The following is a 19,042-nucleotide window of genomic DNA, read 5'->3' as shown; positions in this document are numbered from 1 at the left end:
TAGATGATTTTGCCTTCCTCTGAGTGAGATTTAAGAGAGCACTGACATACTTACCAGTCCCAGTGAAATAAGCAGCAAGGGAATGGGATCACTACCTCCAGCCATTCCCAAGAACATTAATTAAAGCAGAGTTTAGGATAGAAAACAAACCCTGTCTGATTGCCACTGCCAGACTGGGAAGTCCTCTGTTCTCATTCTCTCCCTGGCAATGGCTGGTGCCAGGAGGCAATTTCTGCAGTGATTCCCTTGGTAGTACAGGAGAGTGTATTTTGTCCCCAAATGTCCTGCCCTGGTAGCAGTAGCTACAGGTCAGTAGGAAGGTTACTGCCTTCCCAGCCTGTCACTGTTTACTTTTCAGTATTTTGTTTCTAATTCTAGATAGAGCGTTTCAGGCCAATCCCAATTCTTTCTTGGGAGTCAGAGCCAAACTCTGCCCTCGGCCGCAGCCTCACTGACTTCAGTCACTTGGCCTTTTGCCCAGCCGTGTCCCAGGTCACTCCCAGCACCAGCAGCAGCTCCCACTGTGGGCAGAGCCCAGCCTGAGGTTACAGCCCAGCCCCAGCACTGACCTGGCGGCCCAGCCGAAGGGCATCCGGTACTGCCCCAGACGGCTGCACACCTGCTTGGCCACCTTATGGACCTTCTGGGCAGTCTGCAAAACATGAGAGAGGCAGGTCAGAGTGTGCCAGCACCTTGAGGCTGCCCCTGAACAGCAGGGAAGAGCGCTGCAGTCTCCGGGGAGGAGCATCTCTCCATCTGCTCCCCAGGCACCAGCGCAGCTGACAGACGTCCCTGTCTGTCACTTCCCGCCACCTACAGCTGGTTCTGTGCAAAGCAACAGCACACGCTGCGGGCAGTCACGTCAAACCTCCTCGAGACTGAACTGTCAGGGTATTAGTGCTCTATTTGCCAAAGGGTGTTAGCTTGTTTTCCAAAACTGACTGCAATTGGCTCATCCTATACAGACTCACAAAGTGTGCCAAGGGAATGCCATCGCTACCAGGTATTCTATAATTGACTTTTCAGGAACTACTCTTGCCTAGCTGCAGCAAGGCGGCATCAGCTCCACCTGGATGCAGAGACTGATGCTGGTGGCAGCAGCAGGGCCTCTTGTTTGAATGTCAGGAAAAATTTCTTCACTCAAAGGGTTGTCAAGCACTGGAACAGGCTGCCAAGAGAAGCGGCAGAAGTATTCAAAACATATATAGATGTGGTGCTTGGGGACATGGTTTAGTGGTGGGGTTGACAGTGCTGGGTTAGTGGTTGGACTCAATGATTTTGTAGGGTGCTTCCAAGATCAAGGATTCCATGATTCTATGTAGACACTTCATTCTGGGTATGAAGTGTCCCACTTTTTCCTGCCAGCCGAGGCTTGGCCAGCCGAAGTGTAATGGGAAAAGGTCTGGCCCCAAACACTTGACTCTTTATAAAATTCCTGGGAAGGAATCAAGTCTCCCAGGACAGCTCAACTGAAGCCAGCCTGGGAACAATGCAAACAGAACAGACAAGGACTGCATTTGCCAGAATGAAACTGAAGAGCCGCAGAACAAACCCGCATTTCAGCCCGCTCTACTCCCTGCAGCAGCAGACAGCCTCGCTCAGTTGATACTCCCACACCCCAGCCAGTACCTTCCCGGGGTCCGAGTTCTTCATGTAGGGCTCCACACAGTGGGCGATGCTGCCCTGCAGCACCTTCTCCACACGGGCCACCAGGAAGATCTCTGTGTGCGGGTTGGTCACGGAGAACACCCCCTGCAAGGGAGAGGCAGCAGCTGTCACACAGCAGGGCCCCAGTGTGCACCTCGGGGTCTGATCGCCCCACTGCCCCTTCCCACACCCCCCACACCCCCTGCCCTGGGGATGGGCCACAGGGGCTCACCAGGCTTGAGCACGGCCAAGTCTCGGAAAATGGTCCCTGGCACCTGGCCTGTTGCTGCCGGTGAGCCCTGCGTAGTGACTTTGACACCGACCAAAACTCCAGAGAAATGCTGGCCTCTGGTTACCACACGGTGGATAACAACACCCTTCAAAGTCACTCTGGAAAGCCTCAGCCGTGACACCGAATGAGGAGAAAGTGAGATACTCACCCGTTTTATGTAGCGCAGGCAGGACTCAGGGACCCCGTGCACAAGGCTCTGTCCAGGACTGTGTCCCTGGGTGCCCTCTGCTCCGGGCTCGGAGCTATCCAGCAGCATGTCCCGGACAGATGGAGGGTTCAAGTCCACGTGGAAGTCAGCTGAGATCTTGCAGTTACTTTTCAGGTCAAATAATGCCAAGCTTAGGAAAAAGGGCTCAACCTGGAAATTTTATAGAATATGTGTGTTACAAAAAATGCATGGCATAGGCTCCAGAGTATCAACATGCATTGCTTTCCCTGAAAAGGAAACTGGGAACTTTCTGCTTCTGTTTGTTCATTTAGTTTGGTACATGGGCATTTTACAGAACTGTGGCACACAATCCATGTTTGTTTGCTTTATAAATATACAGATCCATTTTTTCCTGCACCTTCTTGCATTTTGAGCTAGTCAGTTTGAACAAAGTTATATGAAATACAAAAAATGAAATCTCTCTATTTTTTTTAATGTAAGTAGTAAACTATGAAGTCAGGAAGGAAAGATGAACTCAATTTATTGGAGCTGTTTATCATTTTGCAATGAGAAATCAGCTTAAGAGTGTCTATGATCACCTGCTAAAAAACACTGTATTTACTTTCCAAAGTCCATCAGCTCTGGATGGCTCAACTGTGACACTCAAAATATTCCTCAGATGCTATCCCAGGAGGAAAGTTAGCTCTCCCAGCCGGGAGAGCTCAAATACAAGACTGACACTGCTGAGGACATGCACGTGCAAAATTTGCAAACTGCTTTGTAGCTACTGACCTTGACAGCACCAGGCAAGTGGCAATAATTAATGTATTTCTAATTCAAACATCCTAGTAGGCGTGCATCCATGGAAAGATAGAAATGCAGGCCTGAAGATAAAACTGTAGCATGCCCAAGACATTCCAGCATGACTTGGAGGCATCACATCAATGCTGAAAATGTGCTGATTAGGTCTCACTCTGGACCTGATTAAGGACGGGTAACAAGAATCTTTGCTGTTAGCAATGCATCCATCTGCTGGGAGTTATTGAGCCTGTGTGCTGTGTATCAGAGCTGTGAGCTGCCAATATGAAACCATCACAAAAAAGCCTTTGTGATTCTACCAGGCATCAGACAGGGCAGCACCAGTAGAGATGGGGCAGGGCTGGTCCCCCTGCCTCCCCTGCACCCCTGCAGAAAGGGCTGACTCCAGCCAGAGCAAGCACAGGACGTGATAGCAGGGATTTGTTTTGGGAGGAGAGACTGGAGGAGACTGGTCTGTTCAGCCCAGCAGAACAAAGGCTGAGGTGAGATGTAATGGCTGTCTGCAGACATCAGAGGATCAAAAAATACAAGAGTTTTTAGGCTAAGGCACAACTTTGGCACAATAACAAATGCATGTAATAAAATGACTGTGAATAGAGTTAGGCTGGGAGTCAGAAGAAGGTTCCAGAACAGGGAAATCCCTTGCCATTAGAGGAAATGAAATAAAACACAGTCATGAGTGGTTTGGAGATGGAGCTTAATCATTTACCAATATGACTTTCACAGGGATGCAGAATTTGGTAGACACACACTCCCCATTCCCTGTGCCCCTGAACCACAGGTTTCTCAGCAATCTCAATTTCTGGCAGGCTGAGGCATGTCAGCACAGACCCTGTCCCCAAACACACTTCTGGAACACCAAAATACCAAGGCAAACAAATCCTGCAATGACTGGGCCAGCAGTCACCGCCTGTCCAGGTCCCACTGGTGCTCATGGCAAAACAGGATCATTTTATCCTCCCCTAGATTAATTTGCCAAAGTATTTTCTTGCTGGTGAGAAGAAAAAAGGACAAAGAAGGACATGCAGGAGCTCCTCTTACATTGGTGGGTCCTTCCTCTGCCCTGTCACTCAGCTGAGCCAGGAGGTTGAGGGAGAAGTCCTGGCAGCAAACCACGAAGCGCCTGCTGCACTTTTCTTCAAAAGGCTTCACATCTGGCTCAATCCCTGAGAAATCGAGTCTCTAGACAGCAAACAAACAAATCTGGTCTCATTAAAAAAGAAAACAACCCCCAGAATAATGTTAGGGGATCACATTACTGCCAATATTATCCTGACAGGTTTTTTTTAAAGTGGTCCAAAAGGTACAAGACATTCACAAATGAGCGCAATTTGATGATGCTACACAAACGTATTCAAGACATGAATTCATGGGCATGTATCAATTTTTAGCAACTTATTTTGTAGACCACAGCAAACTAAACCTCAGAATTATTTCAGTTCCTTCCTGCTTTGTTGTAACCAGGGGGATCCTCCCAAACACCACTTAGAGCTTGGGGAAGAAAGCGGAACATAAGACAATGTTACAATCAGAAAAGTACCTTCCACCATGAAAGTATGACTAGGTTTGAGATGGCCCCTTGTGCCTGAAATAGACAGAAGGCACACCTGGGACTGTGAGCAACATTTCAAAGTGGAAGGCATGTCCAGCAGGACAGCAGTAACTGTAGTAACCTGTAAAACAGCAGAGAGTGTCTGGCTGGGAAATCCAAACAGGCTTCATCATCATCACCTCCTCCCTACCCAGAACACCCACGCCTGGTCTGTGCCTCCACATCCACCCTCCTCAAAGAGCACACACACTTGCAACCAAAGACCCTCAGCTTCTGACACACTCATTGTGTTAGGCACTGGGGACAGAGCTACCAAACATCCCCAAATACCAGCAGGTATTTTTGTTTCCCTTATTTTCTTTTCATGAGGAAAGTGCATTGCAGGTATATGTTCCTGCTCCCAGCCTCCTTAGCAGCAGGCATACAAGTGTGCATGTACCAGCACAGACTGGAGCAGGCTCTGAATGCCTGGTGTTACAGCAGATCCAACCCACCCACACCAGAATGAAGTGCCCTGGGTATAGAAAGAGGGCAGTGAATTCAGCTTAACTATTTGGTTAGGTAGAAGAAGTTGTCTTAGATGCTCCACACTGAGTAACATTTCCATTTTTATTATCTGACTAGAATATAGGGAGCTTCTCAGAGCTTCTCCTAAAAAAAAAAAAAAAGAAACCAAAAAGCCTCCTGGATGCTTATCTTCCTTCTGCTAAAGACTCTGAAGAATTGCCAAGAGAAAAGCTCATTTTGTACAACTAAACCTTTTAAAGACTAATTACATTTCCTTGTTAAACCAGAATGTTCTATTTTACAGGTGTGAACACGCCAAGCCAGAAGGAGAAGCAGAACCAGTGACGTACCCTGGAACAGTTCTCTAAAACTGTTAGCAATTGCAGCTCATTCCACTGAAATCCCACACCTGGACCCTGGCAGAGAATTCAAGTTCAAAGCCAAGAAGAAAACAGGCCAACAGACAATGACCCTCTACTCCAGTGCATCAGACCAGCACAGGGTGTTTTTTTCTCAATGTCTGTCCCTACATTTGAAAACTCCCTGAAGACTGAGGCTCTTCCTGTAAACCCCTGTCATGGCCTTTGCCACCACTGCTCCCTGTGCCAGATGTGCTGAGCCCATGCAGCACTGCAGGAATCCATGCAATACCTCTTCCACTGCTTCTTCTTGCAAGCATGAGAACTTTTCAGAGCCCCAGAGAAGATCTGGTTTGAAATCCAGCAACATCAGGATGCATCACACAAATGCCAGCAAGGCTGGAAGGAGGCCACGTGTGGGGCTGCTGCAACTCCTCCCTGTACTGGAGCTATCACCTGAGCACTGACATCTCATTCTGCTCTCAGTGACAGGAATATGGGCTGCACTTCTGTTCTCCACAGGAAAACATGATGCTTCTGCAGGCAAACTCTGTGGCCATGCAAAGGGACAAGGGAGGCACAAAACCTCACAGTGCAAATGTGGGAACGTTTACCTGGACTTCTGGGTCGAAAGAAAAGATGTTTTGTCTTCCATCATTTCTGCTCAGTTTGTTTAGTTGATCTGTTTCTCTTCCATACTAGGACAAAGGAAGGCATTGATATTAGTGCCTGGCCACACAGAGACAAGCACTCATTATTGGGAAAGAACTGAGTCAAAACAAAATAATTATTTTTCAGGTTGCCTTTGTGATACACGAGCTGATGCAAAGCACAGACACGGTGCATGGACAGTACAGAGATGTGACTATGCTGAAGGAAAAAGCAGGCAGAAGCTGGCAACCACACTTGGAACTGAGGAGCACGCAGCCTCAAACCATGGGGCTCCATCCATGAGACAGGCAGGTGGGATAACAGGGACCCCACCAGGACTTGGTGCCTGCCCAGCTCCCCCAGAGCCGGAGACACAGAAAGCAGAAAACCTCTCTCACAGATAAGCTGGAGAGAAGCAGCTGTGGGTGGCGAGAGTGATCCTGCAAACACAATACCTTCATCAGCTCTGGATGCATGCTTCTCTCCAGACTCTCCAGGATGTTCTCTGACTTTCCCTGCGTGCTTGATTCATCATCTGCAAGGACACAAGAAACAGATGTTCAAAACAACTGCAGGAGCACCGCTCTGCCAGAAAGCATCCTGCAGTATTTGCTAACAATAGCACAGAAACAGTTTACGGAGACTTTTCCATTCCTTGGGAGTAAGATTTTTCCATGCATTATGGGTATCAAAGTGTACTATTACAGTCTGCTAGGTCTGTCCAAAGCAGAACTTCAGCACAGAGCCAATTTTCCAGGAGTCTTGAAACTTTGCCATGGATTTCCCATCCAGAAGAAGGGTCATATTTCCCTCTACTTTTATTCCTCAGACTGTCATCCATGTTATACTAAGTCCCTTTGCATGATACTGAGTGTCAGCCACAGTTCTTGCTTTAAACACAGTACAGTATACACTTCTCCAGGCACACTGCTTGTATCCTGCTGGAGAAGGGTCAAGGGAGGTGTTTGTTTACAAACCGACCTTGCACAGATTCCACAGCATCCTTCTTCTCTTGCACCAAACTCTCAGTATTGCTCTGAATGATCTTCCTCAGAGTTACCAGCCATTCCTCCATCTCCTGCTCAGTTTCAGCTGCAAGGTAGTGGCTGTACTTGTCTATTGTCTTCAGCTCAAATGCATAGCGGCGCATCTTGGGACACTGAACAAACAAACGAGATTTATATCGCATTTCCTCAACAACCCAGCACAGTACTTGCCACACAGCTCTTCCCTGAGAAGGCACCCTGAGCTGAAATACCACAAAATACAAGGCAGGCACCCTCCCTGACACAGAAATCCAGCTGCAATCACAGAGGTTTTCGTGGCTTGAGCAGTACACAGGTCCATGGCCAGCTACTCTGAATGAGGGAAAGCCAAACTAAAGCCCAGACATTACACCAAGGAGCAAGAACAGGCTCCTTCTGAGGTCATCAGACCTTTCATATTTACCCAGAGAAGCCAGGAGCTGGATTTGTCGGACATGGTAAATGATGCTGCACTCTAGGACACTTAGAGCCTTACCACTTAGAGCCATCTACCATAAAAAAGCAAATAGTACAATGCAGCTTTTTGGAGCTGTGCTGGCCTTTAAACAGCATTTTCCAACCAGAAGCTAAGGCAAATCTGATGCAGCTTAGGAAGTACATCCCATGGATCACTGAAGTGTGTGCATTACTGCTTTTACTGTGTTCAGAAAGATAAATGGAGACTCACAGCTCTGACTCATCCATGCTGAAGCAAACCACTGGGGTAATTTAAGCCGCCCTGCACCGCACTCAGAGCTTGAAGCTTCTGCAGAGACAGCAAGGGCGGAAGGCAGAGCAGCAGTCCACTGCTGCACTTCACTCTTGCACAACGAAGCAAACCCAGGATTTAGACCTGTAAAAATACCTGCTCCTAAAACCTTATGAGCCCTGAGCTGGTCCTAAATTCCAAAGGACTGCATGCTTGCATGGACTTACCAAGATACTGCTTAAGAAACAAGAAGCTGGTGCAAGCAGCAATTGGAGGGGGAAGGTGCACCAGATAAAGTAATATCATTTACTTACTGGCCTGTTGATCAGTTTAGCTGACCAGCTTTGGGTTACTTTGCAATTCCATGCCTTCAGACCTTGAGAGGGCAGGCCTATCTCAAGAGCCAGCAATCCATAAGCCCATGCAGAGCCACACGAAAAAGGACACCTACCTGAACCACATCATTGCAAGCATCCAAGAAAATGCAGCCTTTGGATTCTTTTGAAATTTTCTCATCTTTGTAGGAATTCAGAATATAGGAGCCATCTGTGAGCTGTGACAAGTAAAAATACCTCCTCTTGAATACCTGTAAAAATACAAATTCTTGCTCAGGCAAATATTCACTCTGCTGTACATCACAAACCAGGCCATGGTTCCCATATCTGCCCTCCCTACCATTGAGAAAACAATAACACAAAACACTGCTGACCCTGGAGTGTTGCAGATTCACCCATTTGAATAAGGTTTGCTTTCACAAAGAGAGGTTTCCGTCATCTTCTTTAATTTTAATGCCCTTGTTGTTATTATAAGTTTGCCTATCTAAAGCAATGCCCCAGGGCTTCCAGCTCATCTCTCAGCTGCCTCCAGACTAATTTGTCTTTACAAAGTAATGGTGCACAGAAAATTCAGATCAGCACATTACTTGAAGATCCACCCCACCCTAGAGCAGGTATTTCCAGACCCTTTTTCATACAGACCTCAGCTAGAATTACAAAGCAATTGTCTGGAAGACTTAGGAACAGACATGTGGAAATTCCTAGCACTCAAATGCAAGCCAAGGGACAATGCAATCCATTCAACTGCTTGGTTTTTTGTGGCTTTGGGTTTGGGTTTTTTTATACAAACCTATTTCCATGAGCTGGCTTTGGCTTAGTGTCCAATTCTTACATCAAAACACATAACTTCAGGAGAAGTGTTCCTGTGTTTGTTCTACTGATTTTCATGAAGGAAAAAAAAGCTCTCCAGTATCTCTGAACATCTTTCTCCATGCTTGTCAGCCAAAAGCTACTGGACTACAATTCAGGAGAACATTTTGGCAGAAATTGTGGCATCACCATATGCTATAAGGAGCAGGGTGTATTTCACAGTTGCTGGGTATCTGTGTTAGGAGAATCATGAAGGAAGCCAGGCCAAGCAGCACTGCAAACACTTCTGCTGTTCTGTCTACCTGGGAGATCTATGAATAAACGCAGCATTTTTCATCCCACATGGGAGATTAGAAGTAATTTCTTGCTTCTATTATTACTGACAGTAGCACATGTTCAGTAAACCTACTCGCTTGCAGAGAACAAGGGGGAGCATCGTGCCCTGAGCCATAACCCAGCCCTTCTGAGAAGTAACCTCTGGCATCATTTGGATGACTAATGAGCTGCAGAGATATTCCATGGGTTGTTGAGCTTTAAGTTTCATAAGATTTGACTAAATCTTTAGTTCAACAGAGCATAAAGATACATGGAAAGCTAAGGTTGGGAAGAACTAATCCAGCCTAAACACTGATTTAGCACTTCACTGAAGCAATCTCAGGAATTTTGGCAGTGGGTGCTACAGAAACCCATGACAGATCTCTGTCTAGATATTACAGGGTTGATATCCCTTGTGGTGATGGGTTTTCATGCTAAACAGTTTGCATTTGCTGAACTCTGTTCAAAAGCAAATGCAGAATCAAACAGCAAACACTGTTCCTGTGATCTTCCCCCCTCTGCAAGCGTTGCTGTCAGAAATCACTGTCAGAAGATGATCATTTGAAATTAATACTATAAACCTGTGAGCAGAAGGAACACCCCCTCTGATCAGCCTACAGGTGCTGTTGGTGAGCACCGAGATTGCAGAGGAACGGCTAGAGAACTGAGGAAATGCATTTGGGCAGAGAAGGACAGAGGGACAATCCTGATGCCGTGGTTGTAGTGCAGGCCACCAACACACTGCAAACCAGACAGGGAGAGTTGAGCCACACCAGAGCAGCTCTCTGCAAAGAAAAGGTTGCTCTGAAATAAAGGGTGACAGCTGTAGCCTGATGAAAGTTTGCTTGTGGTTCAGCTTTCCAGAGAACACACTCTGCACACGCTTAGCAACAGTGTGAGGCACCGACAGCTCAGCAAAGAACCAGCATTCACAAGATGGACACATCACAGCAGCCTCTACAATGGTGGCAAGGCTGAAGATGGGCAAAGTCCTCAGCTTTCTCACACGTGCCTTAGAGGTGTTTTGTAAGACACAGCTCAGAGAACAGCTACTGATTCTCATTTCTTTGATATCAGAGTATCACTGGAGACTCTGGATCTTTAAGAACTGAATGGAAGCCAGTGCAGTTCAGATAACTTCTCTGAAAGGCAGGTCTGAGGTGCAGGGCACTGAGACCAATACCACCATACCCGAACAGACCCAACTGTTCTAGTTGAGCACAAATGATACCGCCGCCAGAAGTTTCAGGGGTAAAAAGTTGCTTTAAGCTTGGTTGGAAAAGCAGAGGATCAGAAAGTCCTTTTCTGTCTATCACCTTCAAGCCCATTTTAAAACTCAAAACTAGCCCTATGAACAGTCCTGTTCCACTTCTCCTGAAAGCATAACTCATTGAATCAAGCCTTGGAACAGTCAGGCATTTTGAAATTTTTTTAATATATCCTCACAAAGCGGCCTCGCTGCAGCCATCCCTCAGCTGTACCACTGAGCATAACTCCCTAACAATCTCTCTGTGCTGTAACAAGGCATCTGAATGGTGGGACAGCAGACAGGCTCACTGCCATAGCAAAAACCTGAGGTGGAACTATTAAAAATCTCTGCACAATCTAAGCAATGTCACGCTGGATTACAATGAGCAGAGAAGAGGAGACAAGGCAGCTGTTGCTTTTGGGTCATGCTATTGCTTTTGGTAATGCTACATCTCTGCAGTAGTATCACCCCTGCTTTAAAAACAAAGATTTATCATTTTGTTTTAAAGCTGGCCTCTCTACATGTTTCCAACCAGCAAGGAAACTATCAATTCAGAAAGCTGTCTTTGCAGGGCAGCTGTTTCACTTATCCCAGTTGCCTTCCTCTCCTGGGCCTCTGCTGCTCATCCAGAAATCAATCCTGCTTTACTGGAAGATGTATGGGATGCTTCACCTTTTTGGTTAGCCTGCTTGTCATGGTCCAACGTGCAGCAGTCTCACAGGCTGGGGAGGGGAGGGTCAAAAACTGTTGCCAGACTGGGTTTTCCAGTCCCCCATGGGATACAAGAGGGGCAGATGCCCATCCAAACCCAAACCCAGCTGTTGTGCTCCTGGGAGCTTTGGAGATGTGGCCTGAATTTCACCTCATGCCTCGTTCCTGAGTAACTGGACCAAACTCACCTTCATGGTAACAGTGATGGTGCTGTTGACATTTGCTTTGTGCAGCCAGCCCTGCTTTATCACACCACCCTTCTGGGAGCACAGGGAAGAGGAATCCTGAAAGACGGCAAACAATGATAAAAAGAGGAGATCAGGTAAACTGTTTCCCACAGGAAATTCCCCTTGGACAAAGGGATTTGTCCACCCTGGAAAGCAATGCCGTTTTAACTACAGCAATACAGTGACATGTGGAATGCATGTGTAACAGGCACAGCCACCCATACAGTGCTATCAAGAAAAAAAATCAGGGATATTCCTTCCAATAAAGAGGCAAAACAGGCTAGATTGGGCCACTTAAAAAAAAGAAAGATTATGTCTATTCTGATAGGGCTGCACAATGATTTTGCAATGAGGCAATGAGGTCTGTTGGTTCTTATGCAGTATTTCAAAACTTGGGGAAGATGGAAATTTTCAAGACGATCTGTTTAGGAAGTTGCAAAATGCAGAACTCTGAACTTATTCTGTGATTCTCACATTTCCAGTTTCAGCAAAAACCACCAAAGCCCAGTAAAATAACTGAAATGTAACTGGCTGATTTCACATCTATCAAACCACAAAGTTTCAGGTGACCCAACCAAGCTGCTCTTGGCACACCAGATGGGGCTTCCATCTGCTCCTGTTGCACGGTCCCAGAAAGAAGTAATGGCTCTCCATTCATACCTAACCATGACCTCCACTGGGGAGGGAAACGAGAGCCCAAAGGGATGAAAAAAATCTCACCCTGGGGCTTCCAATGACTCAGCAGGAGAGGCAGCCCCAGCCTGCCTCCATTGAGCCACGGAAGAGCTGGTTTATAGAGCCTGCTGCATTCTCACTCTTTTCATCTCAAACTTCCACAGTAAATTTTCTGATACTTTATTTCCCTGGGTAAAACAACACATGATTTCTCCTTTATAATGGTTCACCTTTTTTCATCAAGAGATTTCTTTTACTTGAATTTCCATTACACAATTCTAATGCAAATGCTCTGTCGGGAAACTGTAACAGAATCCTTTTGATACGGCCATGCCAAAAGATATAAACGTCAAAACATCTGTGAAAGCACTTGGAATACTCTTCCACAACAAACCTCAGTAACTTCTCTTGTTTGAGTATTTGGGACACTGGCCAAAAGAATAAAGGTCTCCAAATTATGATAGCGTATTTTTATCCTTCTGCTTGTTTGGAAGCACGCTGATAACAGTGCACAGCAATGTCTCCAGCCCAGAGCAGGTATTTTTCAAGAGGCAGCACCTTAAGTTACTAATGTAATGCAAACCAACAACATAGCCAAAAAAAGATTAAGGCCAAACCTGACAAAACATTTCCATTTATAAAAAAACCACTGCAGTCCAGATCTGAGGTGTGGTGGGATATACCCTGATAATTTGAGAAATGTGCATGCAACAGCCCCTCCAGATCTTTAGCTCTGCAACAAAGTTCCCTTTGCCTCTGTAAGTTCCTCAGCAGAAACACATTGGTGCCATGGGAATTTTAAATAGCTGGGCTGAACCCTTCCCTCCATAAACAAAAACTTCCTAATATCACGTGCATGAATTAATCTCCATGTGGTACTTGAAACAGAAAAAACACTGCCCATCCTTCTGCAGCAAATGTGATAGGCAGGAAACATGGCATCTGCACCTCTGCCACCATCCAAAATAACCACCAGGTCTGAGATGTCCCAACTGGCAGAGCCCCCAGCTCACCCCCGCAGAGGAGCTCCAGGGGCTGCAAATCTTCCCTACTGCCAGCTGAGCACAAAGATGCCAACCTCCAGAGGAAGCAAACGCCTCCCAGCATTGGCACAGAATGCACAGAGCAGGACTGACACATGAGTGGTGGGTACAAGTGACTCAAAAAAATTGCAGGTGATGTGGTAAACCATAAAACTTTCTAAGAGGAGAACCCCAGAGTCACAGTGCAGTTGAAAAACAGAGTGCCCAGTTTTAGTTCTGGACATGAAGAGTTTTCCTCAGTAACTACTTGGCTTCCTTTTTTTTCCTCTTCCTATGATACTCTGTTTCAAGGGAAAAAGCCAGAAGAAATGTGGCTAATCTTCCAGATAACTTAGAAGACCCTTGGCTCCAAGAAATTATCTCGTTCTACTTTAAAATAAATCGCTGCCTCACTTTTGATCCCATTTTTACAGCAGAAAGCATCTCACCAGAAAACCACTCCTAGGGACTGAACTCTGGCTTTGCTTTGTGAAATTAACTTTTTAATGTAATCCTGCTTTCTAACAGGAATACATTTAAAAAAATCCCAAACCCCAACCTTCTCCTTACCTCATCCTTTTCAAAGTCTTCATCAATTTCAAACACATGGCTTGGAATCTTGTCTGGCCTAAAGGATTTGCTGAAATCACAACACATTTTCATGTTTAATGAATGGAACATGAGGATTGTATGAGGCAGCAGCTGATGCTGGATCCAGAAGCAACAGCCAGCTGCAGGCTACAGAGCACACAAGATAGATTGCAAGAGACCTACAGCTCCTTACAGCTGGGGAAAGCTAAGTTCTGAGTGTGTTTCACGGAAATTAAGCACAAGCAGTCTGTAATTAGCTTTCTCTTGTTAGCTGTTGGATTCTGCAGAGTTTTTGCTGACTTGCATTTATGGAACAAAGAGAGAGCACTCCAGTTTGTCTTCCATCTTTACCAAAAAAGAAGCAAGATCAGACTACAAGATGGTTCACAAATTTTAACATTATTTCATCAACAGTATTACTCCATTGCTGCTTCACACCCCCTTGAGACCCTCAGAACAGACCCTCTACATCCAATTAAGAAGAAAAAGCATTTAACAAGCTTACAGCACACAAGCAGCCTGAACAGGGGTGCAGACATGCCCAGAGTGTGGGCAGTGAGAGCAGAGCAGGCACCATGACAGAGAAAATAATATTGCAGCAGAAATCCTGGATGTCATACAAATACACAGAGATGTATGTGCCTGTCTGAAAAACCAAATTAGCTCTGGAGCTGGAAGCACTGGCACAGCCCAGCATTTCCAAGCACGTAACTCCCCAGCACTAGCAGCACCAGCAGCAATATCACATCACCTCCTCTGTACTGGGGGCCCAAGGGGAATCTGCTTGGCATGGGAACACTGTGTGAGGCACACAGGGTACATCAGCCCAGCGGGACAATGAGGCTCCTGGGTTAGGATGTGCAGACACTATTTATCCTGCCATGGGGCTGAGCTGCAGTCTGTCCTCATCCCAAATGGAGAGGGTGTGCACACACTGGCAGATGGGATGTGAAGCATTGACCCACACAACATCATGACAGAGCTGAGGGGCAGTGGCATGAAAACGCAAACCTCTGGCTCTAACCTGCAGAGTGACATGCCTCTGGAGGAGAGGCTGCCTGTGAGACAGGCATCAGGGAAAGGGCAGACTGCTCCTGCTAAGCCCTGTGATCACATCAGCATTCCAAGGGAGCACAACACTTACCATGGCAACATCCGAAAGTCTCCTGAGTATTCCTCATATTTGTAGTTTACCACGAACCAGTCAGAGCTGTAGGTTTTAATGCACTGAAAGGAAAACAGTACAGCTCTTAGAAAGCTACAGCAAGCAAAACAAAGCCCAGCACCTGTCTGAGAGGTTACACACTGCAGACTGAGGTAGCACAAGCAGGAAGGGTGTGGGCAAGGCCACTTCACTTGTTTCATGTAGCAATGGAGAATTTCATAAGGAACCTTCTCAGCACAGAGATAAAAATCACACTGCGTCTGGCCTGGCACACAGCTACAGATGCTCTATTTACATCACTCCAAGGCTCTAAAAAAGGAGTAGTGATTTGGGAGGACACTGTTTTCCAGAAAGCAAAGGTTTTCTGTCCTCAGAAACACAGCACGTCTAACCCAACACTGACCATCGCTTTTTGTTCCACTGCACTTGAAGGGGATGGTCCTGGAGAGCAGCAGTTCACAACAAACCCACAGCACTCCAGATGCCCCAGGGAGGTGGAGGATTCCCTCCTTGTCAGGCAGGTGGTGCAAAGCCATACACCTTGGGTGTGTACAAAACCAATTGCAAAGACACTCTGCACATGAGATATCTGTGAGAACTCTGCCGTGCAGCAGGTCGGGCAGTGCTTCTCACAAAGGAAAAGCCAAGTGATCCGCAATCCTGCAGATCAGGAGCTACAGCTGAGCATCCTGACCAAGGGCTATAAAGTGCTGAAGACAGGAGTCACATGGCCTTTGCCCCTACCTCTTTGACAAAGAGACTCTGAGCTTTCTTTAGAGCATCTTCCGGCACCGTTGACTGGACAGTCCTTCTCTGTCGGCCGATGACTGAGATCTGCAGGAAAAAGGAAAGAAGTTTTTCAGCACAAACTCCATCCTCAGGGCTTGACATTCACTTTAAATAAATGTGGTGGGCCCAAGACACCAGTGGGTCACTTTGGTTTTATGTGTCAGTAACGTGGCCAAAATTAACATGTGGTTAATGGTGGAAATTTTCCAAGGTAAGCAGGACAGGAGGCAAACGAGCCTCAAACAGGGGAAACAGCCAGAGGAAACTCACAGACACATCTTCGATCGGAAATATCAGGAGGTCCCGGAGGGGATCACTGTAGATCTGAACCCTGCGTTGAAGGATCACGTTCTCATAGTCCAAAGGCTCCACCACTTTAGTTTTTTCCTGCAGAAAAAACAGATGATGAAAAAACCCTACATATATGTAATATCGACAGTAACCAGTAACTAACATCTTGTGCTTGATTTCAAACTGTGTGACCACTGGACTGCCATTATTCAGCACTCTGATACTCCTGTGCTGCAGGTAACCACTGATGAGCATGTTTAGCAGAGAGGGAAATGAGGGGTTAAGTTTTAAGTAATAAGTGATGGGAATAAATGAAGCACTATGCTGCTCTGTCTCAGCACAGTCTCTAATTTCTTAATGGAGCAAGAAAGCCTCCTGGACAGGCCATAGCTTTAACAGCTGCAAGATCCAGCATCTTCATGTTTGAGCAGCTCATCTGTACAGCCTGGAAGAAATACAGGCTCCTGCACTGGCTCTGCTTAGCTCAGGGCTGGTTTTACTTCAGGAGCAGAAGAGAGCTGTGCTCTCCCTGGGAATGATGAGAGCAAGGCTGCTGCTACTACTGCCAAAGCAGGAATCTCAGCCCATGGAAGAAAAACAGCATCCCTCTGGAAAGACAGGAAAGCCCTCTCCATAAATCGCACCCCAGACACAGCCAAAGGCTAGAGCCCAGTTTTATTCCCACTCACATTTCAGGGAACCAAGAGGAACTTCTCCAAAAATCCCTGGAGTCACGAGAAAAACTATTAGGAAAGCTTCATTACATTTCCTATTGCACTAATTTTGTCTGTGTAACCAGTCCACAAACCAGAACTTAGTAAAATGAGAAAAACACGACTTCTGAAGCAGGCAGATGCCATCTCAGCTGCGCAGCCTGACTTCAGATTTCATGAGCAAGAGTCAGGCTCTCAGCACTGCATTGTGAAAGTCAAACTCCACACCAAAAGCCAATCAGTATGGGAGTGGTAACAATAAAACAGGAATCGAATTTTGAACCATCAACCTTGCCTTGTTTTGAAGCTTGAACAAAATCCTGATGATTGGCCCTGCCATGGACAGTGTTTATGAAACCCCTGCAGCAGCATGTGATGCCATGTGCCTCTGGACGTGACATCCTTGCAGGACAACATGCTTGGGCTCTCCGCTCTTGGAAGAGGAACATCAGATGCTTCACCACGGGCAGCAAACGTTACCCTCCAGTCAAATGGCTTTTCTGGGATGAACTGTTCACCACGACTGGAGTCAAAGACAAGACCAATATGAGGTCTCTTGCTGAACACAGCACAACCTGCAGCTTAAAAAAACGAGTCCCAAATGAGGACTGAAAGCTCAGCATTGTATAACACCGCTGGATAAACAGCCACACCACCTAGAGTCCAAACAACTCAGGATTTCCTGTGACATGTGACATAAGCAGGGAAGTCAACATTGCTCTTCCAAACCAAGCCTAGGCAAAGGTCCTATGCCTGTTCTATGCCTTTGGCTCCTGAGGATCTGGGATGCATTAATGAAACACCTCTTGCCTCACACAGGTTTGCATTTAAAATGTCTCCTTTCCATGCTGCAGAAATCCAGCACGAATTAGCTCGGTTATCTGAAAAAGTTCCCTTCTTAATCATTCTCTGAAAACTTTGCTTTACTGCCTGCACAGTTCTGAAAGGAACCTCACACTCCTCAGATTACCAGTGAGAAAGACAAAAGTCAGTCAGCAGAGAGCCCAGGCCAGATGCTAGAGCATCCAGGTGTTGTAGTTTAAATTTTGGGGGGTGCCTGGGGAGGGTCCCCCGGGAGTACCCCGGGTCCTAGGGTCGTCGTGGGTGTTCCCGTGCTGGCAGGCAAAGAGACTCCAGACGGCTGCTGAGGTGCTGATGAGGTGAGGGTTTATTCAGAGTCCCACTCCAGGCAGGGAGCATGGTCCTGCGGGAGTGGGGGAAGGGAAGGGGGGAGGGGGACGGGGGGAGAGGGAAGGGGAGCATCCGGAGACCTCCAGGGGGGAAAAGGGCAAAGAGAGCGAGCCTTCTGCCTTAGCATTCTTATCACAGAGGTTCAAAGGGGAGCGGTAACATTCCCCAGCCAATAGAGTTACAGATACAGGATACTGCAGGGAGGGTACAGACTGGGGATGAACCATACATTTTCCAGGGGTGAGCCAGAGCAAACCATTTCCATAAAATGCAATTCCACATCCAGGGGCTGCTGCCTGCTCCCTCAGCCATGAGGGATTTGGGAATGGGGTGACAAAATGCTGCCAGTCCCACTGCACACACAGAACTTCTTGCTTCTGCATCCAAGACCTGAGCTGCACAGGGATTTAACAAGGAAAGAAAGAGTCCATCTGAAAAACAGGAGTCTGAAAAACCCAACAGGTAGACAGAGAAAAGGAACTCATTTACTCTAAGTCAGTCTCATGCTCATTAAATGCTTAACTGAATTTGGTTAATCTTCTGAAACACTTGTCTTGCTTCAGGATAGCACGGTGTACTTCTGAAAATCTGCTGAGCTTTGCAAATGAATGTGAATTATTAACAGGACATCCATTTGCAGGCCTGGGGCCCCAAAGCTTGTCGTCCCCATGGCACCAGGCAGAGCCCCACAGAGCAGGCCCACAGCTCTCTGCCAGCCTCTCTGATTCACTGCAGCAATCCTGGCAAAACTCAGCAGCCCTGGTGGGCTAAAGCAGTGCCATGACCCCGAGAGCTCGCACCGGCCCCCTCTCACCTCACCCTGCAGCAGCTGTAACAGTAAATTAGAGTCCTTCTATGAGCCTTCCACATCTCCTTGGGAATGCAGGCCTCCCAATCACACAGTACTTTTAGTCCTTTTTTACTTTGCAACATGGTCCTGAAACTAGGACTGTGTTTCTAAAGCTGTCCTTTTAAAAAGTTGAAGCTTTGATGACATTTCTTTTCTAGATCTGATACCTCTGATGACCAGCAAGATGCCAGCAAGTGCTGGCAGTCACCCTCATGGGATTCAATGACAGCTAAAGGGCAAGAGCTGAAAAGGACCCCAGATCCTCACTATGAGATGTTTAAAAACTCATAGTGCACTGCCTACAACAAATACAAAAAAAAAAGTCCTTAAAACTTGCTGCAGCCCTTCTAGTCTGGTGGATGTAATCACATTGGAAAAAATGTGTGGTGCAGGCTGTGA

The 19,042-nt window shown here is 46.7% G+C and overlaps 1 protein-coding gene across 5 annotated transcripts in view; it reads right to left on the bottom strand.

Annotated features, from left to right (window-relative positions):
• Positions 1-19,042, bottom strand: part of DOCK11 (dedicator of cytokinesis 11) — an 80,821-nt gene that overhangs the window by 46,248 nt on the left and 15,531 nt on the right. For all 5 annotated transcript variants that reach the window (XM_063421952.1, XM_063421955.1, XM_063421954.1 and 2 more), the window contains exons 2-14: positions 15,869-15,985; positions 15,554-15,643; positions 14,789-14,871; positions 13,624-13,693; positions 11,318-11,413; positions 8,161-8,295; positions 6,957-7,134; positions 6,431-6,510; positions 5,939-6,022; positions 3,948-4,088; positions 2,088-2,297; positions 1,630-1,752; positions 570-652 (exon numbers count right to left, since the gene is read on the bottom strand). In XM_063421952.1, coding sequence (XP_063278022.1) covers positions 570-652; positions 1,630-1,752; positions 2,088-2,297; positions 3,948-4,088; positions 5,939-6,022; positions 6,431-6,510; positions 6,957-7,134; positions 8,161-8,295; positions 11,318-11,413; positions 13,624-13,693; positions 14,789-14,871; positions 15,554-15,643; positions 15,869-15,985 — 1,490 coding nt within the window. The remainder of the gene's footprint in view (positions 1-569; positions 653-1,629; positions 1,753-2,087; positions 2,298-3,947; positions 4,089-5,938; positions 6,023-6,430; positions 6,511-6,956; positions 7,135-8,160; positions 8,296-11,317; positions 11,414-13,623; positions 13,694-14,788; positions 14,872-15,553; positions 15,644-15,868; positions 15,986-19,042) is intronic.

This window comes from Prinia subflava, chromosome Z (genome assembly GCF_021018805.1).
Source record: "Prinia subflava isolate CZ2003 ecotype Zambia chromosome Z, Cam_Psub_1.2, whole genome shotgun sequence".
In the NCBI taxonomy this organism is placed as follows: Eukaryota; Metazoa; Chordata; class Aves; order Passeriformes; family Cisticolidae; genus Prinia; species Prinia subflava.
This window is presented reverse-complemented; position numbering and strand designations above follow the sequence as displayed.